The sequence below is a fragment of the Coregonus lavaretus genome (genome assembly GCF_964263955.1).
Source record: "Coregonus lavaretus genome assembly, chromosome: 22".
Classification (NCBI taxonomy): Eukaryota; Metazoa; Chordata; class Actinopteri; order Salmoniformes; family Salmonidae; genus Coregonus; species Coregonus lavaretus.
The window spans coordinates 22844863-22867356 of NC_140009.1; the positions used below are offsets into that span (position 1 = coordinate 22844863).

Consider the following 22494-nt stretch of genomic DNA (forward strand, 5'->3'; position numbering starts at 1 on the left):
TAAGAAGCCTTTTGGACCTAGACTTGGCGCTACGGTACCGCTTGCTGTGCGGTAGCAGAGAGAACAGTCTATGACTAGGGTGGCTGGAGTCTTTGATCATTTTAGGGCCTTCCTCTGACACCGCCTGGTATAGAGATCCTGGATGGCAGGAAGCTTGGCCCCAGTGATGTACTGGGCCGTACGCACTACCCTCTGTAGTGCCTTGCGGTCGGAGGCTGAGCAGTTGCCATACCAGTCAGTGATGCAACCAGTCAGGATGCTCTCGATGGTGCAGCTGTAAAACATTTTGAGGATCTGAGGACCCATGTCAAATCTATTCAGTCTTCTGAGGGGGAATAGGCTTTGTCGTGCCCTCTTCACGACTGTCTTGGTGTGTTTGGACCATGATAGTTTGTTAGTGATGTGGACACCAAGGAACTTGAAGCTCTCAACCTGTTCCACTACAGCCCCGTCGATGAGAATGGGGGTGTGCTCAGTCCTCTTTTTTTTCCTGTTGTCCACAATCATCTCCTTTGTCTTGATCACGTTGAGGGAGAGGTTGTAATCCTGGCACCACATGGCCAGGTCTCTGACCTCCTCCCTATAGGCTGTCTCATCGTTGTCGGTGATCAGGCCTACCACTGTTGTGTCGTCGGCAAACATAACGATGGTGTTGGAGTAGTGCCTGGCCATACAGTCATGGGTGAACAGGGAGTACAGGAGGGGACTGAGCACACACCCCTGAGGGGCCACCGTGTTAAGGATCAGCGTGGCAGATGTGTTGTTACATACCCTTCCTAAGTCCTTCCTAACTCAGTTGCCGGAGAGGATGGAAACCGCTCAGGGATTTCACCATGAGGCCAATGGTGTCTTTAAAAAAGTTACAGAGTTTAATGGCTGTGATAGGAGAAAACGGAGGATGGATCAACAACATTGTAGTTACTCCACAATACTAACCTAAATGACAGAGTGAAAAGAAGGAAGCCTGTACAGAATAAAAATATTCCAAAACATGTTTGCAATAAGGCATTCAAGTAAAACTGCAAAAAATCCAAAACAACACATAACTGAGTACCACTCTTTATATTTTAAGCATGGTGGTGGCTGCATCATATTATGGGTATGCTTGTCATCGGCATGGACTAAGGAGTTTTTTTTAACGATAAAAATAAACAGAATAGAGCTAAGCACAGGAAAAATCCCGGAGGAAAACCTGGTTCAGTCTGCTTTTCAACAGACACTGGGAAACAAATTCACCTAACAGCAGGACAATAACCTAAAACACAAGGCCAAATATACACTGGAGTTTCTTACCAACACAACACTGAATGTTCCTGAGTGGCTTAGTTACGGTTTTGACATAAATCGGCTAGGAAATCTATGGCAAGACATGAAAATGGCTGTCTAGCAATGATCAACAACCAACTTGACAGAGCTTGAAGAATAAATAAATAAAAAAAGTGCAAATATTGTACAATCGCTGCCAAAGGTGCTTCTACAAAGTATTGACTCAGGGGTGTGAATACTTAAGTAAATGAGATATTTCTGTATTTCATTTTCAATACATTTGCAACAATTTCTAAAAACCCTTTGTCATAATGGGGTATTGTGTGTAGATGGGTGAGAACAAAAATCTATTCTGAATTCAGGCTGTAACACAACAAAATTTGGAATAAGTCAAGGGGTATGAATGCTTTCTGAAGGCACTGAACTAAAATATAAACGCAACATGCAACAATTTCAACGATTTTACTGCGTTACAGTTCATATAAGGAAATCAGTCAATTGAACTAAATTCATTAGGCCCTAATCTTTCGTATTTCACATGACTGGGCAGGGGTGCAGCCATGGGTGGGCCTGGGAAGGCATAGGCCCACCCACTATAGGCCCACCCACTTGGGAGCCAGGCCCACCCACTGGGGAGCCAGGCCCAGCCAATCAGAATTTGTTTTTCCCCACAAAAGGGCTTTATTACAGACAGAAATACTCCTCAGCTGTCGGGGTGACTGGTCTCAGACGATCCCGCAGGTGAAGAAGCCGGATGTGGAGGTCCTGGGCTGACGTAGTTACACATGTGAGGCCGGTTGGACGTACTGCCAAATGATCTAAAACAATGTTGGAGGCGGCTTATGGTAGAGAAATGAACATTCAATTCTCTGGCAACAGTTCTAGTGGACATTCCTGCAGTCTGCAGGCCAATTGCACACTCCCTCATAACTTGAGACATCTGTGGCATTGTGTTGTGTGGCCTTTTATTGTCCCCAGCACAAGGTGCACCTGTGTAATGATCATGCTGTTTATTCAGCTTCTTGATATGCCACAACTGTCAGGTGGATGGATTATCTTGGCAAAGGAAACATTTTCACTAACAGGGATATAAACAAATTTGTGCACAAAATTTGAGAGAAATAAGCTTTTTGTGCGTATGGAAGAATTCTGGGACATTTTATTTCAGCTCATGAAACATGGGAGCAACACTTTACATGTTGTGTTTATATTTTTGTTCAGTACTATGACTCTGGGTAAAAGGATGACCGGTTACTGTATGTTCTCTGATTATGATGCAAGACTCTCCATAGAACTACTGTTATATCTCTCTAACGTTAATTCTGAGTCATACTTCATGATTATATGTTCTCCTGAAGTGCCAATGCTTTCCACAGGTTATGTTTTTTAACTGACACCCATCGTTCATGACTGGATAAGACAGTGATCTAATGATTATCAAAAGTGTATTACAAGGGTATTAGATTATAATACGCTCAACCAGTTAAGGTTTAGTGATAAGGCCCATGGCTGGTGGAGGTTTAATGCTTACAGTTATACTAGTTAAAGTCTTAAGCCCCATATATCCATGAGACTTATTGCTGGGGAGCTGATAGACTTCCTTACACTGTCGTCTGGTTTAGGTAAAGCTGATTGACTAGAGCGCTCACACCCATTTCATGCTAGTGCCCATGACTGGGGAAGGTTTAGTCAAAGACAGTACTAAAACTGCTTCTCCAATAGAAATCCCTGATCACACTTGTAGGTGATTTCATGGCGATGTTGGCTAGCTAAGCGCATGCGCAGAACAAGTAATTGATGTAAATGTCGTCTTGCGCCGAACTGTGTATGTGCAGGCTGTCAAATCAAAGCCACTCCTTCAATATAAAGTAGTTTTTGACGAAAATGAAAACGTCTCACTTTGTCACTTTCACAAGGTTGGAGTAATTGCATGTTCAACTACTTAAGACATTGGCTCCAAATTATGTTGTGCCTTTAGATTTCAATAAAATTAACAACTAAGGAATCATTTTTCACTTCTCTCATTGACTTCTCAAACCCCAAACCCAAGCCTGGTCTTCTTGGTCTGTTTCGCAAGCGTTCCTAGAAGTCTTGAGATGTTGCGCTTCTGGGTTTAGAAACTCTGTGGTTTAGTGCTAGAGTTGCCCATGGATAGACTGGGTATCAGTCTGTTTATGCCATTATGCCACTCCTTTTCATGCCAAACGGATAGCCTGGGACCAGACTAGCCCATAACAATAATAATTCTTAACATTCATGACTTGTTAAGGATAAGGCCTCTACTAACATCCGTCACTAGTCAAGGTGCCCATGGCTATACTGTCACGGTGCCACTTTCCATCCCCTGCACGTCCAGATGGCACACTTGGTGAAACCCCACGTGGCCCAAGACCTGATGGGATACTCAACACCTCAGAGGGAGTCTGAGTAATTACCCCCACCACCCCAGCGATGTCTCCCCTCTCCTGGCAACATCAAAAGATAAACCCAAAATCAACCAACTCAGAAGAGGACCACTGGAAAAATGCCTAGGCACTCGTTCCTTAATGCTCTATTTTTAGGAATCTTCCATTCAAAAGCGAGGCGACGGAGAGAACAACTATTGTTTCTGGAGGAAGGCATCAGAAACAAAATACATTAATCAACTCAGCCTCATTCCTCGGGGTGAGAGGAGGACGGTTGTGCGTACAGGAGGTATTGTTATAAATAAGTGAGGGAAGAAAGAGGGCAGGAGGTGGCTTTAGGAAAAGCAGGTAGATTATTTTCAGTATGTCATCTACTTTGTCATCTTCTTTGACTCCCCAGCAGGTGTCAGTGGAAATGGTTTAAAATGTTTGGCTTTGATTTGATTTGGTGTTTGCGATGAAACATGCTGTCCCCTGAAATATGCCAAAAGTGGCATATTGTGTGATGCTGGTTGGTGTTTCTCACGCTGTTCCCTGGAATCTGTCAACGACTGTTACTCTAGGCTATATTTAAATAATTGACTCAAAAGTTAAGTTTACATTTTGTGTGATGCTGGTTGGTGTTGCTCTCGCTGTTCCCCCAAAATATGTCAACTGCTTTACACAACCATAGATATAAAGCAGTTCTATGTACACCACAGTATATTATTTTATACCATTGGTTCAAAAGCAAACGTAACATATTGTATGATGCTAGTTGGTGTCTATTTTTGGGGACTTTTGGGGGGGGGTGTAAAAAGCTGCCGTTCTCGGCGTCACTGTCGCTGTCATCGTCACATGCATTTGTGTGCTCCAGCTTCCAGATGGCAGCTGCCACAAATCCCCCCTCGCACTGTGACGTGTGACACAAAGACGTGCGGGTGGAGAGACATGCCGGTAAATGTTATGGCCTGCAGCGCTTTCATAATGTATAACATTCATAATCAAAAATAATTTGCTATTGCTCAATGCCATATCTAAAGCAGACGGGATTGAGATCTTAAACGGCATCTTATCCGGGGTCCTTTGACCCCATCCGATACAGGGTTTATGTGAAGCCTAATACATTTCTAGAGGGGAGAAAGGTATGGAGGGAGACAGGTATGGAGGGAGACAGAGAGGAAGGGCAGAGGCAGGATTTGTAACCCAATTGGCAGCACTACCACTAGACCAGACTCCAGCCCAGGCCAAGGTCTACTGTACATAATGTAAATGAATGACCGTCTCTAACCAATTGACGGACTCACCTGCTTTGGACCACAATACTGTCTTGATAGAGGCGATCGAACATGCAGATCTTCAGGACAATGCTTGGCTGGGCCACCCACACAGGCACGCACACAGCCATCCCTTGGACCCCAATGGATATCTGTGAATAGACGAGGCTCCCGTCAATCAAAACTAGTGCCTGGATGTTTCCGGGATAAACCAGAAGGACATTCATCTCATTAGCCTTCACACATTATATATTATATTATTTACAGTATATTGTAAATATTGAGTAAATATAATTGTATTGACTACATCATTCCTATCACACATTCTCATGAGAGGAAAGCTGTTTTTGTCATACATAGGTTAAAGCCTGGCTATTGGCTTTGGCTGAATAGACTTTTGGTCTTACTGTAAGTATCACAGTGTAGGCCTAGTGTCAGTTCACTCAGGTAATGATGATGACATCATGAGGAAAATCTTACCGGTTCACAGGTTGGGTCGGAGAACTTGATGTGGAAGTCCAACTTAGCCTCCCCTGGTATGGTGGGTGTGAACACAATCTCCAACTTGACACTTTCAAACGGGCCCACCTCCCCCTCTCTGACCTAGGCATGGGAGGCAGTCTTGAGGGAACATGTCACAACAACAGTCACATCATCATGTGCAGGATAAGGGGGGTATTATTAGCGCACAGTGTAGCAAAACATTCTGCAATGAAAACTAGTTTCATATTGGACAAATTCAGGTAGGTCCTTCCCTATTTCGGCCCATTCGCTTCTGTTTGGTTCCTAGTGAATACACTGAAGGTAAAATCTTTTTAGAGCTGTTTTTAATATAGTCATTCAGATGTGAAACTTCAAAGTCATATAAAATCTAACTACAGTCATTGCTGGGTGTCATCATCTGCACCATAACACAGGGATTTCAATAATAACTCAATCAAAAGTTGTGGAAAGAAGAACACAGTGTGGCACCTCACTCCAGGAAAGTTTCAATACTCTGGGAGCACAATGTGTGTGAACGCGTAAAATGGTGAAAACCCACAAACACACACACACACACACACACACACACACACACACACACACACACACACACACACACACACACACACACACACACACACACACACACACACACACACACAAAAGGCAGCGGGAGAAGCAATGCACCATTACCCCGAAGAGAGGAGTAATGAGCCCAGAACAAGCCAGCAACTACACAGGGAGAGACCGCAGGACACATAACATTAGTGAACAAATCCACCATGGAGGGAGACAGAGAGAGATGACAGACTTCTATCACTACAGAACTAGTGGGGATGTGTGTGTGTGTGTGTGTGTGTGTGTGTGCTGGCATGAAGACAGTTGCTGCGTTGCTTTAATTTTTGTATTTTCATATCTGATAATTCACTATTTTACGCATTCACACACAAAGACCAAGGCAGACATCTATCAATACAGAACTAAACAGACAAGTGAGGATGAAGAAAAGCTGTATCACAATAACACCAAAGGGCCAGATTTACACAGCACCTGTTATTTGCAGCTACTTGCGTTCTTAACATGTGTTTCCCCTAAAGAATTTTGGGACTCAACCTTTGTTCTTCACTTTCTTCTACAAAGAACTGGTGTTGTACCATCGTAATTATTTTCCAGTGTTGATCTAGTAGTCTGTACATATTCCTATAGCAGTTACTCAAAGGTGCTGTACCTTTCCGATGGTGATGTCACTGCTGCTGTCCGAGGGCTCCTCCGTGTTGGCCTTGAGGGCCAGGCCTCCCTCCTGCTGCTCTGAGGCCAGGCTGCGTCTTCCTGAGGCAGCCTCCACACCCCCCAGGGTCTCTGGCACAGCAGGTGTCTGGGCCCCTAATACCACACACACACACACACACACACACACACACACACACATACACAGGGACACACACATGCAAGCATGCATCCACACACAGCCACACTCTCCAATATTTGCAAGGGCAACCTTCCTTCCTCCTTTCCCGGAGGTGATCACTGATCTGAAAAACTTTACTGACGACTGATAACATGAACTTTGATATTATCAAAGCATCTATTAATCAGGTTTAAAAAACATGCTGAGTAGAGAGATTAACTGTTTCAGTTTTACACATCAAAGAGACATGTGTGCTTTATTTACTTGACTGTTTGGAGTCTGAGCCTAGCGAGGGTTTCTGACTCTTCCTCTCTGATTTGAGTTCTCCTGAGTCCCGTGACGCAGGGCTCTCCTGGCTGTCAGAGGCTGCTGCTATTGAAGTGCTCCTCTCCTGTGAAAGCTACACACACAAGCACACGCACATGCACACAGACACTTACAAAACCACTCCACCACTGTCCAGTACTGGCCAGAGCAGCGTCTATTGGATATATTCAAATTACAGTGCATGCCGCTAACAAGACAGCCAGACATAGGAATCAACTGCTCATGGTAAAAAAGTATATATTGCTGTAATGTTATATATATATATATATATACACACAGTGGGGAAAAAAAGTATTTAGTCAGCCACCAATTGTGCATGTTCTCCCACTTAAAAAGATGAGAGAAGCCTGTAATTTTCATCATAGGTACACGTCAACTATGACAGACAAATTGAGGAAAAAAAATCCAGAAAATCACATTGTAGGATTTTTTATGAATTTATTTGCAAATTATGGTGGAAAATAAGTATTTGGTCACCTACAAACAAGCAAGATTTCTGGCTCTCACAGACCTGTAACTTCTTCTTTAAGAGGCTCCTCTGTCCTCCACTCGTTACCTGTATTAATGGCACCTGTTTGAACTTGTTATCAGTATAAAAGGCACCTGTCCACAACCTCAAACAGTCACACTCCAAACTCCACGATGGCCAAGACCAAAGAGCTGTCAAAGGACACCAGAAACAAAATTGTAGACCTGCCCCAGGCTGGGAAGACTGAATCTGCAATAGGTAAGCAGCTTGGTTTGAAGAAATCAACTGTGGGAGCAATTATTAGGAAATGGAAGACATACAAAACCACTGATAATCTCCCTCGAGCTGGGGCTCCACGCAAGATCTCACCCCGTGGGGTCAAAATGATCACAAGAACGGTGAGCAAAAATCCCAGAACCACATGGGGGGACCTAGTGAATGACCTGCAGAGAGCTGGGACCAAAGTAACAAAGCCTACCATCAGTAACACACTACGCCGCCAGGGACTCAAATCCTGCAGTGCCAGACGTGTCCCCCTGCTTAAGCCAGTACATGTCCAGGCCCGTCTGAAGTTTGCTAGAGTGCATTTGGATGATCCAGAAGAGGATTGGGAGAATGTCATATGGTCAGATGAAACCAAAATATAACTTTTTGGTAAAAACTCAACTCGTCGTGTTTGGAGGACAAAGAATGCTGAGTTGCATCCAAAGAACACCATACCTACTGTGAAGCATGGGGTGGAAACATCATGCTTTGGGGCTGTTTTTCTGCAAAGGGACCAGGACGACTGATCCGTGTAAAGGAAAGAATGAATGGGGCCATGTATCGTGAGATTTTGAGTGAAAACCTCCTTCCATCAGCAAGGGCATTGAAGATGAAACGTGGCTGGGTCTTTCAGCATGACAATGATCCCAAACACACCGCTCGGGCAATGAAGGAGTGGCTTCGTAAGAAGCATTTTAAGGTCCTGGAGTGGCCTAGCCAGTCTCCAGACCTGAACCCAATAGAAAATCTTTGGAGGGAGCTGAAAGTCCGTATTGCACAGCGACAGCCCCGAAACCTGAAGGATCTGGAGAAGGTCTGTATGGAGGAGTGGGCCAAAATCCCTGCTGTAGTGTGTGCAAACCTGGTCAAGACCTACAGGAAACGTATGATCTCTGTAATTGCAAACAAAGGTTTCTGTTCCAAATATTAAGTTCTGCTTTTCTGATGTATCAAATACTTAAGTCATGCAATAAAATGCAAATTAATTACTTAAAAATCATACAATGTGATTTTCTGGATTTTTGTTTTAGATTCCGTCTCTCACAGTTGAAGTGTACCTATGATAAAAATTACAGACCTCTACATGCTTTGTAAGTCGGCAGTGTATCAAATACTTGTTCTCCCCACTGTGTATATATATATATATATATATATATATATATATACACACACACATTGCCTTGCAAGTATTCATCCCCCTTGGCGTTTTTCCTATTTTGTTGCATTACAACCTGTAATTTAAATTGATTTTTATTTGAATTTCATATTATGGACATACACAAAATAGTCCAAATTGGTGAAGTGAAATGAAATATAATAACGGAAAAGTGGTGCGTGCATATGTATTCACCCCCTTTGCTATGAAGCCCCTAAATACGATCTGGTGCAACCAATTACCTTCAGAAGTCACATAATTAGTTAAATAAAGTCCACCTGTGTGCAATCTAAGTGTCACATGATCTGTCACATGATCTCAGTATATACAGCTGCGGAAAAAATTAAGAGACCACTGCAAAATTATCAGTTTCTCTGGTTTTACTATTTATAGGTATGTGTTTGGGTAAAAATAACATTTTTGTTTTATTGTACAAACTACTGACAACATTTCTCAAAAATTCCAAATAAAAAATATTGTCATTTAGAGCATTTATTTGCAGAAAATGACAACTGGTCAAAATAACAAAAAAGATGCAGTGTTGTCAGACCTCGAATAATGCAAAGAAAATAAGTTCATGTTCATTTTTAAACAAAGTATTGACTTTGGGGGGGGTGAATAGTTATGCACGCTCAGGTTTTCCGTTTTTTGGTCTTATTTCTTGTTTGTTTCACGAGAAAAAATATTTTGCGTCTTCAAAGTGGTAGGCATGTTGTGTTAATCAAATGATATAAACCCCCAAAAAATCAATTTTAATTCCAGGTTGTAAGGCAACAAAATAGAAAAAATGCCAAGGGGGGTGAATAGTTTCGCAAGCCACTGTATATATAAACCTGATATGACACAGAGACACCCTTGTAACAGGGATCAAGGGTCAGGGTCTCACCTGGGTGCTGGCGGAGGAGGCCTCGGACAAGGCCTGAGCCTGGAGCTGGGACTGCGCTAGGCTAGGGCAGGGGGAGGGTACCAGGGTGAAGCGTGTCCCCAGGGCCCCCCTGTTGGTCAGGGTGATAGCCCGGGAAATGGTCTGGCCCACCACGTGGGTGCCAAAGACAATGAGGTCGATGTCCACAGACAGCTAGGAGATGTATGACATGAGACACAATGAAAATGTGCATAAGTACTGAGAAAGCACATGGATGAAGTATACAGTATTGAGAGGGTACATTCATAGATGAACATCACAACATTGTAAATGCAATACTATACATAAGGAATAGAAGAATTGAGGGCCGTGTGCAGCCATTTCAGGAAATATTCAGATGACAGCAGGCTAAGCTGCTGAGTTGGATACTAAGATAAATGGCCACTCTTCAGACGAGGTCCTTCTTAGTACTCACATCACATTTCTTAATGGTGCATCTGATGGGCACAGAGAAGGGGCCAGCTGCTGACACAAACTGGACCTCTCCCTTCAAATCCTTATTTATCTAAAAGGACAGCAATGGTGATAATTTGTTAGGGGGGTAAATAACTCTTGGAGACAGATGGGTATGCTCGTCTGTCTGTCTGACTGACTCACCATTGGTTGAAAAATGACCTGCATGTCACAGGCCATCCCAGCAGATATTGGACCAGGAGGCTCAAAGCTGAAACAGAGGAGGGTGCGTTCCTATAACAAAAGCCTTCACACAACAACCCAATTCAAAGGAATGCATCTCACACACAGTGGGATATAAAAGAGCAGTTTACATCAAAACATTTTATGACCTGCACCAGCCATTCATACTCCAGTCAGACAGAGCCATTGAGACAACACAGCATGATATTCTCCATACTCAGTGGAATTATATTGCAGATCCATTTACACCACGGTTGTGAAGATTTGGCCAGGTCAGGTTATACATTATGGATGCAATTGAGGCCGATTTAAATGGCAACATAGTGTGTGTGTGTGTGTGCATGTTTGTGTGTAATTGCTAAGTTCCATGTGTAAAAAGTTCAAAATGAATATAACAGCAACATTCTACAAAAAAAGCTAAAGGATGTTGTGTCTGCAGGGAAAAGAAAATGAACATAATTTAAACAGAGGAATCAAAAGTTGACATTAAGCTGGTATTCAGAGATCTGATCGGCACAACATACCAGGAGCAAAGGTTAGCATTCAATTCTTAAAGCTACTGATGTAAGAAACAGTTCAGAAATTCCTAATCAATTAGGAAACATCACATATGTCTGATATTGTATAGCCTACTAGCTAGCGCCTACTGATGACCATGTTTTAATAAATTATCTAGAGGCAAAAGCCAGTAGCCCAGAGATTGCCCTGGAGCACTCCAAATGTTCCAGCCTCCAAAATATATAAAAGGCTACCCAACCGATACAGTGGAGCGAAAAGGCCACAGGAGAATTTCTCAAAATTCAATAGATAAACAATGAGTTGGAAAAAACAACCATAAGCACGACAGTAAGGATGAATATATAGAGCACAAGCTCTAGGACATAAAATACTAAATAAAGGACATAAAATACTAACATCACCAGGAAATCAACTCAAAGTGATATTAATTTAGGAAGTCTGTTCTGATTTTGGGCATGTATAGAAGCCTGTCAATCACAGTATATTATTTTGCGATATCATACACCTATACATACCCTATACTCTACATCTTTATTTACATATATTTAGATACAAATCCGTTAAAATACTAGTGAGAGAAATCATATGTCATATCATGCTATTTCAAATAGAAATCAGATTGGAACTGCTGAAAGTCAAAGACCGTCGACAGTAGCCTGCTGTGCCCTGGAAATGAATGAAAGAGGCCAAAATGGGCATGCTCACAGGCAGCATCACAGAACACAACCAACATCTGTTGTCTCAATAAGAGGAGTCACACTTTAACAAAGTATGTACTATCTACTGTATCTACCTATACCAGGGTTCCCCAAATTCGGCCGGCAGTGATTTTATTTTGGGGGAAATAAAAATTATTTTTCGATGTTGGACATAAAAGACTGTAAAATCACTAGGAAATCAGCTCAAAGCGATAATTTAGAAAATCTGTTCCCAAGTATTCCCACGTGTAAAAAGAGAGGCATATGTGATTGTATCCCAATGTAATCAAGGTTTGAAATGATTCTGTTTTTGTCAAATACTATATCTGTTTGGGATTATTGCTGTCAAATTGTTCCGGCCCCCGACCATCCGGTCAAGGAAAAATCAGTCCACGGCTGAATGTAATTGGGGAACCCTGACCTACACTCTCTGACAGTCTGCTTTCAAAATGCTTTCTAAATGCCATATGAATGCATGGAGGGAGGCATTATTTTCTAAGTAAAAAAATAAAAACAAATGTTTTCAAAGAAAAAAGACAACAGTTCACTAGGGATTGAGTGTTGAGTGAGACCATGTTGAAGATGTGTGGTGAACAGTACAGTAAATCAGGCCATATTTACAGTTAGACTAAAAATATCTGGCAGGAGCCCATAGGTGCAGTATGACTGCCTGGCATATACATTATCCAACCCTCCTGGGTGACACTGATCCCATAACAAATCAAATCAGCACTAGTTAGTTCATCAACACTGTTAACACCCAAACATGCCTGATGGCTACATACGGTGCTGTGCCAAAACATGAGTCCTGTCACATTAACCAGAAGAGAGGAGCCATATGACAGATTCTGAGTCAGGTGTCCATTTTGGAACCATCTCAGGCTCTGGTCAGTCTTAGGCAGTAGCATTAAAAACACTGAATAATGTATGTAAGCCAAATTGTTTATAAAAAAATAGTTTTAAGCAGTAAAAGTGCTGTGTTTTCATGTGTATAACACCTTAGTAACGTTTGGCAGAGCCTGAGCAGTCCACCTAGCAGAGTCCCAGCAGTAAGGCTAAGACATGGCAGAGAGAGAATCAGCCCTGGCACACACACAGCTACGCTGGGAGGAAGAGAGATGGAGAGCCATTTTTAGAATTTCAGGGGGCGTCGAAAGAACGATGGATGGGCGGCATGTAAAAACCAGAGCATGTTCTTGGTTAACGTTTGTCTACCGCTGAGCAAATGATACTTAAGCCCTGAACATAGTGGTCATTTAAGACATTTTAAATAACATTTAAAAAGAAAAATCCTCCAAAACAAAATACTAAAATCCACATTACGGATTACATAACAGTCCCCAATTTCTTTTTATCAATCACGACAACCATATTGCTTGCATTATAGTACATTATAGCAATCCACCCCCATTTTCACCAGAAAATCTATCGGGTACAGATCTTTTGGGTACTTAAAACAACATCCCATTAAGGCATTCAAATCTACCTTTTCAAAAGTGACACTACTGCGTACTATAGCCCCAATAAAGGATCCTCCTCCTTCTCTGGGTCACGGTACTGGTGGATGATAGGCTGTGGCACTGGCACCCCAGAGTAATGGGTGAGCTGAGCTGAACGGCTCACTGAGAAGTGGAGTGTGTGTGTGTTTGTGGAATGTGGAGGCGATGTGTGCAGACAGGCCCTGCCGAGGCTCCAACCAACCCAACCACGAGACACTTTGACTGGGCTCTATTTGAGCCGGCAGCAGCCTGGGAGGACGAGGACTTAGTTCACTCACTCGGGCAGAAAGAGCAGAGGCCCACGTAACCGCATCAAGTCAGAGTTATCTCACTATCTCTCTGGAAAGGGATAGAGTGAGTGGTGTGTGACCCACATGTAACACTCATCCCTCCTTTGTTTGTGGGTGGGAGGGATGGAGGCTCGGGACTGAGAGAAATGCATTAATGAGACTGAGCTAGTGTGTAAGCTTTGTGAGGGGGTGGATGCTCAAGGGAGAAGTTGCGCGGACCCAACCAAAGACCTAGGATCAGATTACCCGACCTTAAAACAATCTGACCCTAGACCAGGGGTTATGGGCAATTTTAACCAATCAGTGGTGGACATTCCTCTTCCGTCCATGTGACGTTAGACCCCATTAACTATTACCTGTTTTTCTGAGCCTACGAGAAATTAGTAACAGGTTTTGATCGCAAGAAAGTCGTTTTCCACTTCTGTTTCAATTCAACCTACCATGGAACTTAAGCTATAAGGCTCACCTTATTGAAATGAAATCCATCAGATCCATGGTGACACCAAGTAACTTGCAATAATTGGTTGTGTAGCTGACATTAGTCAGGTTGACCTTCTTCTTATACATCTGTCCCACCTCAAAGTCCTGCAACAGTATGTGGATGTGTGAAATACCTGCATGTCATTTTGTCTGAAATGACTGCAGAGTATGAAATAACTGTATGTCATTTTGGGTGAAATTACTGCACAGTATGACATGCCTGCATCTTCTGCAATACAATACAATGCATAGTTATACAACGCAGAGCAATGTACCTTGAAGAGGACGATTTCTGGCTTGCTGATGAAAGGTGAGCCTTTGAATTCCTTCCCCTGTATAACTCTTTTACCAGCCACTGGAGGTTTCCCCACCGGCAGCAAAGACAGATTCTGTCTCTCTGCTTGCGACTGTAATGATTTAGTCTCTTCATTTGGAGTGCTCTGGAAAATCAGGGGGGAAATGAACACCAATTCAGGTCATATTTCAAAGTCGAAAAATATCCATATATTGATATACTACAGCTTGTGAATTTTAGACAAACAAACAGATATAAAACTTTGGCTTATGTTTCTTTCAAAGCCATATTGACACAAAAGGGCATGGCCAATGCAACCAACACCATACCATGGAACAAATGAAATAAACAATATGTTAACAATTATTTAAATTCACAAGTACACTACAGTAGATCAACTCTACAAACAAAACATAAATAGTGTATGATTGTAAACAGCAGTTGCATAATATGTAGCGTACTGGCCTGTAGTTATTGTCTACCAGTGGAAACCGTTCTAAATTCTCATAGACAGGCCATTCATGTCCCGCTCAGTTAATCAAGGCAGACAAGGCAGCATCCAGACACAAACAAGACAAGACATCAGCCTTTGAGGAAGAGCGCTAATGTGATATGCATTTAGGAAAATGTTAATGTTGATAAAATTGCAGTGATTTCTGTCTCGCCCTCAAGAGTTAAGGAGCTGAGTAATTTTGGCCTATGGTCCTTTACTTTTGTGTAAACTAAACTCATAACAACTCGGCTCACAACCCAATCCTCATGTGACGTGATGTCATGAGGACATCATTTGCAGAAGTGCCTGTGAAAAGTAAAAACCTTTCCACATGACTTCTCGCACACAGGACTATCTGGCCTGAATGACTGTCATGTTCCGTTGGAGGCTTCCAAGGCACCAGCAAATGAGAAGTGATGTCTGTCGCCATGGATCTCAAGAGTGGGAGAGAGGCAGTAGAGGCAACCCACTGCTGCTGGCTGGGGAGTAGTAGCACAGTTCTAAAGCTACCCTTTCTCCTGTTCTATACAATATGACCTAGTGGTACCAGTCCCAGTTTACCATTTATTTCTCACTTAGTACAGTGAGGGAAAAAAGTATTTGATCCCCTGCTGATTTTGTATGTTTGCCCACTGACAAAGAAATGATCAGTCTATAATTTTAATGGTAGGTTTATTTGAACAGTGAGAGAGAATAACAACAAAAAAATCCAGAAAAACGCATGTAAAAAATGTTATAAATTGATTAGCATTTTAATGAGGGAAATAAGTATTTGACCCCCTCTCAATCAGAAAGATTTCCGGCTCCCAGGTGTCTTTTATACAGGTAACGAGCTGAGATTAGGAGCACACTCTTAAAGGGAGTGCTCCTAATCTCAGTTTGTTACCTGTATAAAAGACACCTGTCCACAGAAGCAATAAATCAATCAGATTCCAAACTCTCCACCATGGCCAACACCAAAGAGCTCTCCAAGGATGTCAGGGACAAGATTGTAGACCTACACAAGGCTGGAATGGGCTACAAGACCATCGCCAAGCAGCTTGGTGATAAGGTGACAACAGTAGGTGCGATTATTCGCAAATGGAAGAAACACAAAATAACTGTCAACCTCCCTCGGCCTGGGGCTCCATGCAAGATCTCACCTCGTGGAGTTGCAATGATCATGAGAACGGTGAGGAATCAGCCCAGAACTACACAGGAGGATCTTGTCAATGATTTCAAGGCAGCTGGGACCATAGTCACCAAGAAAACAATTGGTAACACACTACGCCGTGAAGGACTGAAATCCTGCAGCGCCCGCAAGGTCCCCATGCTCAAGAAAGCACATATACAGGCCCGTCTGAAGTTTGCCAATGAACATCTGAATGATTCAGAGGAGAACTGGGTGAAAGTGTTGTGGTCAGATGAGACCAAAATCGAGCTCTTTGGCATTAACTCAACTCGCCGTGTTTGGAGGAGGAGGAATGCTGCCTATGACCCCAAGAACACCATCCCCACCGTCAAACATGGAGGTGGAAACATTATGCTTTGGGGGTGTTTTTCTGCTAAGGGGACAGGACAACTTCACCGCATCAAAGGGACGATGGACGGGGCCATGTACCATCAAATCTTGGGTGAGAACCTCCTTCCCTCAGCCAGGGCATTGAAAATGGGTCGTGGATGGGTATTCCAGCATGACAATGACCAAAAACACATGGCCAAGGCAACAAAGGAGTGGCTCAAGAAGAGGCAAATTAAGGTCCTGGAGTGTCCTAGCCAGTCTCCAGACCTTAATCCCATAGAAAATCTGTGGAGGGAGCTGAAGGTTCGAGTTGCCAAACGTCAGCCTTGAAACCTTAATGACTTGGAGAAAATCTGCAAAGAGGAGTGGGACAAAATCCCTCCTGAGATGTGTGCAAACCTGGTGGCCAACTACAAGAAACGTCTGACCTCTGTGATTGCCAACAAGGGTTTTGCCATCAAGTACTAAGTCATGTTTTTCAGAGGGGTCAAATACTTATTTCCCTCATTAAAATGCAAATCAATTTATAACATTTTTGACATGCGTTTTTCTGGATTTTTTTGTTGTTATTCTGTCTCTCACTGTTCAAATAAACCTACCATTAAAATTATAGACTGATCATGTCTTTGTCAGTGGGAAAACGTACAAAATCAGCAGGGGATCAAATACTTTTTTCCCTCACTGTATTTCATAGTTCTCAATGGTCAATTGTGTTTTCAGATTTACCATAAGCCAATAAGGCTTGTTTGACTACACTATAGAACAAATTACTTATGTTTATTACACTTATGGATATACATTTACAGTGGCTTGCGAAATTATTTACCCCCCTTGGCATTTTTCCTATTTTGTTGCCTTTCAACATGGAATTAAAATGGATTTTTTTGGGGTCTGTATAATTTGATTTACACAACATGCCTACCACTTTGAAGATGCAACATTTCTTTTTTTGTGAAACAAACAAGAAATAAGACAAACAAACTGAAAACTTGAGCGTGCATAACTATTCAACCCCCCAAAATCAATACTTTGTAGAGCCTTCTTTTGCAGCAATTACAGCTGCAAGTCTCTTGGGGCATGTCTCTATAAGCTTGGCACATCTAGCCACTGGGATTTTTGCCCATTCTTCAAGGCATAACTGCTCCAGCTCCTTCAAGTTGGATGGGTTCCGCTTGTGTACAGCAATCTTTAAGTCATACCACAGATCCTCAATTGGATTGAGGTCTGTGCTTTGACTAGGCCATTCCAAGACATTTAAATGTTTCCTCTTAAACCACTCGAGTGTTGTTTTAGCAGTATTCTTAGGGTCATTGTCCTGCTGGAAGGAGAACCTCCATCCCAGTCTCAAATGTCTGGAAGACTGAAACAGGTTTCCCTCAAGAATATCCCTGTATTTAGCGCTGTCCTTCATTCCTTCAATTCTAACCAGTTTCCCGGTCCCTGCCGATGAAAAACATCCCCACAGCATGATGCTGCCACCACCATGCTTCACTGTGGGGATGGTGTTCTCGGGGTGATGAGAGGTGTTGGGTTTGCGCCAGACATAGCGTTTTCCTTGATGGCCAAAAAGCTCAATTTCAGTCTAATCAGACCAGTGTACCTTCTTCCATATGTTTCGGGAGTATCCCACATGCCTTTTGGCGAACACCAAACGTGTTTGCTTATTTTTTTCTTTAAGCAATGGCTTTTTTCTGGCCACTCTTCCGTAAAGCCCAGCTCTGTGGAGTGTACAGCTTAAAGTGGTCCTATGTACAGATACTCCAATCTCCGCTGTGGAGCTTTACAGCTCCTTCAGGGTTATCTTTGGTCTCTTTGTTGCCTCTCTGATTAATGCCCTCCTTGCCTGGTCCGTGAGTTTTGGTGGGCGGCCCTCTCTTGGCAGGTTTGTTGTGGTGCCATATTCTTTCCATTTTTTTATAATGGATTTAATGGTGCTCCGTGGGATGTTCAAAGTTTTGGATATTGTTTTATAACCCAACCCTGATCTGTACTTCTCCACAACATGGTCCCTGACCTGTTTGGAGAGCTCCTTGGTCTTCATGGTGCCGCTTGCTTGGTGGTGCCCCTTGCTTAGTGGTGTTGCAGACTCTGGGGCCTTTCAGAACAGGTGTATATATACTGAGATCATGTGACAGATAATGTGACACTTAGATTGCACACAGGTGGACTTTATTTAACTAATTATGTGACTTCTGAAGGTAATTGGTTGCACCAGATCTTATTTAGGGGCTTCATAGCAAAGGGGGTGAATACATATGCACGCACCAATTTTCCGCTATTTATTTAGTATAATCTTTTTTAACAAGTTATTTTTTTAATTTCACTTCACCAATTTGGACTATTTTGTGGATGTCCATTACATGAAATCCAAATAAAAATCCATTTAAATTACAGGTTGTAATGCAACAAAATAGGAAAAACGCCAAGGGGGATGAATACTTTTGCAAGGCACTGTATTTTGAGATGGAACACAAAAAGGGAATGGAGTTGAGCATTGTGTCTAATCTGAATATGATTGTATTTGTGAGTTGATACAATGATAAGTGTGTTGATGATGATGTGTGTTATTAAAATGGTACCTGGTGAACTTGACGTTTCTGGTCCCACAGGCCAGTGAACTCAGGCTGCGCCAGGCTGTCCGTGAGGCCCTGCTCCTCCTCCAGGTCCCTGCTCTCCTCCTGGTCAGACAGCTCTGATGAAGAGCTGCTGTCACTAAACACTGTGTCCTGCTGGGAAGGCCGTGAGGAGGTGGTTGGATGCTCCTTTAATCATGGGGAAAACACACACCAACCAGAGTTTTCATGTCATGTGTACCATTTTCTTTATTAGACTCTTGTTTCAGCAGTCTGATTTTTTTAATTTCCGCTCACTCGTTTTCTTTTCTCTGCCTTTGTTTCTGCCGGCTGTGGATCAAGGCTCTGAAGGACCTTCTCTGGAGATCTCCCCTGCCCTGCCAACCTCTCTACAAGGCTCACTTGGGTGGGAGGGAACAGCAGAGCATGGCGCCTCTTGCGTCTCTCTAACAACTCCTCTTCCAGCAGTAACTTTGAGACGATTTCCACCCGTTTGGATTTCTGCTTTTCCTCAAATTCTCTGAAAAACGACCACAACAACAACAACAAGCCATTGTGAGCAAATTAGGATCATATTTCTCCTTGGCGCGTTATTGTGAGAAGGAAACACCCATGCATTAAGGGGGAGAGAGAAGCAGATTGATCAGACGAACACACTCTTTCTTTCGGTGGAAGTCCTGGAGCTTTTTCTGTTGGTACATGTGCTTGGTGCTGTTGGTACCCTGTGTCTGTAGGGACTCTCTTAGCTGTCTCTCCTCCTCCTCTTGTCTCCGAGCCTGGGCTTTGGCCCTCGTCTGTTGGGCTCGCAGGCTCTCCTGGAAACAACACAAATGTAGAGTGAACAAGGTCAAGGAGGAATGATACTTCCCCTTTGTTCATGAGGACAACTGTCGAGAGAACAAAACACAAACTAGGCTTTCAGTAAGAATAATACTGATGCTTCTTTAAGCAGGGAATATACTGTGTGATTTCAAAACAATGATGCAATGATTGTAGTAATCAATTAGAAATTCAATCGTGCAGTGAGGGCTTCCATCACACTGTGTTCACTCTACTAATACAGCAGCAATTGGTCAAGATTATTAAACTACTAAATCGTACAAAGAGGTCCAAAGTGTATTCCCAGCTTAATATAGTAAATCAGAACATTTGTCCGTCCATTGGAAGGCAAAATAAATTGTGTCACCTTGTGTTCATGGGGCGGCAGGTAGCTTAGTGGGTAAGAGCGTTGTGCCAGTAACCGAAAGGTCGCTGGTTCTAATCCACGGGCCGACTAGGTGAAAAATCTGTCGATGTGCCCTTAAGCAAGGCACTTAACCCTAATTGCTCATGTAAGTCGCTCTGGATAAGAGCGTCTGCTAAATGACTAAAATGTAAATGTAATGACAATGTGACGATGCCCATTGCTATTTTCCATTTGGCTGGACCCTCAGAAACACGAGCTAGGAGCCGAGGACCAACGCTCTTATCTTAACTCTACTCAATGCCTAAACAATAGCCTTGGGTCGCGGAATTTCATGTTCACACTCAAAAAAGTGTGCACTGCTTACTTGGGTGGCTGCAATGTTGGCCTTCAATGACAGGACTGCCTGCATCCTTTTCTGCCTCAGCCCTCGACTCTGCTGCTCCTTCTCTGCCTCTTCCCGATGCATCCTGGACACAAGAGGGACGTAGCTATCATTCAAGAGTGAAGGAGGGTGCATACATTCATTTGTTATGATGTTAATTATAAACTGCTATGGGATAGCTGGTTATCAACTCTACGAGTTCATAGCTAAGTTCAATACATTCTATATGCTCATGTTATATGTGTATTAGCTGTTGATAGGTTGAACACAGCTGTTACCTGTTGATAGGTTGAACACAGCCGTTACCTGTTGATAGTCTCTTTTAGATACAGTGCTGCTTTCTGGTGGCTAGCCTGGGCCAGCTCTGTGGTCCTCTGACAGTGAGTCTCCTCCTCCCTCTGTATGGCCGCCTGCCTCCTGTTAAAAGACAAACAACATCACGCTCAAATGGAAAGAATCTTTACTAATGACAATTCAATTATCTCAGTAACAATAGGCTAGGCTACTGTGTAGTATTTTTTTGTATGTCTATACAGACAGATTAACCTGGGTCATGACAATATTATGGAAAATGTTATCATAATTACCATGTATGGCACTTTGTATGTAGTCTTTCGTGACAGACATAACAATAGAAATGTGCACATGTGATATTTTGTATTTGTATTTATTATGGATCCCCGTTAGCTGCTGCCCTGCAGCAGGTAGTCTTACTGGGGTCCAGCAAAAATTAAGGCAGTAATACATTATAATACAACATTTAAACATTAAAATACATTTTACAACAGATTTCACAATACATTAACGGTGTGCCCTCCGGCCACTACAACACACAATCCAGGTGTACGTGTGTGTATAGTGTGTATGTTATGTGTGTTTGTATGTGTGTGTTTGTACCTGTGTGTACAAAGTTTTGGGTGCTGAGATTACTTTGTATGTGACATTAGTACTGTCTAGTTTGTGTGCAATAAAGTTATGTTGCTCACAAAAAAACTAACAAATCAAAAGGAGTGAGCTGCTTTACGCTTTGAGGCACTGTTTCCGGAGCTGCAGGCTCTGGGTGGAGGTGTCCTCCTTCTGTAGCCTGGCCTCCCCTCTCTGGGCCTGCAGCACCTGGTAGGCCTGCTCCTCCTCCTGCACCTCCACACGGAGGAGGGAGAAACGACCCAATTCCACCTCCACCTGACACAGCTCCAGTCTGCAGAGAAAGGGGGAGTGGTTGGACGGAGGGAGATGGGGGGAGAAAGGAGAGAGAGAGAGAGAGAGAGAGAGAGAGAGGGGGGGGGGGGGGGGGGGGGGGGGGGGGGGGGGCAGGGAAGGTCAAGGATGAGAGTGGTGCTAAAGCTAGTTGTCAATGTGCAGCACTATGAGATTTCAGCTAGGAAAAGTCTACAAGGAAAATGGTTTGTTCTAATGGGAGCTTGTGGCATTTGAATCAAATGTATCTTGAAAAAGCATCTTGGATGCAACAATAAACATATGTTTGAAGAACAATATATATAATTGCAAGTAGCGGAAGTATTGTATCTATTTGCCCAACTGGAATAGCACTCAAAGGGTGAATATCTCTTTAAGATAGATAAACTTGGCAGTCACTTTGGAGCCTTGTAATGGGGCCTAAATCATGCTGCAGTAGTGCAGACTCACTCATGTTCCCTCAGAGTGTTGGCCACATGTGACTCCAGCTCCTCCTCTCGCTGTAACTCCTGACATAGGCGCTTGTGCTGGGCTCGGAGGCGAAACACGGCCACACTGCAAGAAAACACATGGGTGCTAAGGGACATTGTATTTGTTGCTAAGTGTTGTATAAAATAAAATCATTATCATCTAATTGTTTGGTTTGGATCAAGTCAAAAACAATCCCACTAACTTAATTCACATGGGGTTAAAGAGGTCATCACCTGGGGCAATATGTATCAAGCGTCTCAGAGTAGGAGTGCTGACTTAGGACCAGATCACAATGAATAAGGTTACATGGACAGG

General features: G+C 43.0%; 1 protein-coding gene across 1 annotated transcript in view; it reads right to left on the minus strand.

Annotated features, from left to right (window-relative positions):
- Positions 1–22494, minus strand: part of cfap74 (cilia and flagella associated protein 74) — a gene marked incomplete at both ends in the record, with an annotated part of 43078 nt that overhangs the window by 18710 nt on the left and 1874 nt on the right. Inside the window, 16 exons of the mRNA XM_084187123.1 lie at positions 4958–5079; positions 5408–5530; positions 6639–6793; positions 7083–7218; positions 9921–10112; positions 10375–10464; positions 10557–10623; positions 14068–14186; positions 14357–14521; positions 18950–19099; positions 19241–19463; positions 19601–19758; positions 20494–20596; positions 20818–20928; positions 21536–21709; positions 22159–22263. Of these exons, the coding sequence (XP_084043249.1) occupies positions 4958–5079; positions 5408–5530; positions 6639–6793; positions 7083–7218; positions 9921–10112; positions 10375–10464; positions 10557–10623; positions 14068–14186; positions 14357–14521; positions 18950–19099; positions 19241–19463; positions 19601–19758; positions 20494–20596; positions 20818–20928; positions 21536–21709; positions 22159–22263 (2193 nt within the window). The remainder of the gene's footprint in view (positions 1–4957; positions 5080–5407; positions 5531–6638; positions 6794–7082; positions 7219–9920; positions 10113–10374; positions 10465–10556; positions 10624–14067; positions 14187–14356; positions 14522–18949; positions 19100–19240; positions 19464–19600; positions 19759–20493; positions 20597–20817; positions 20929–21535; positions 21710–22158; positions 22264–22494) is intronic.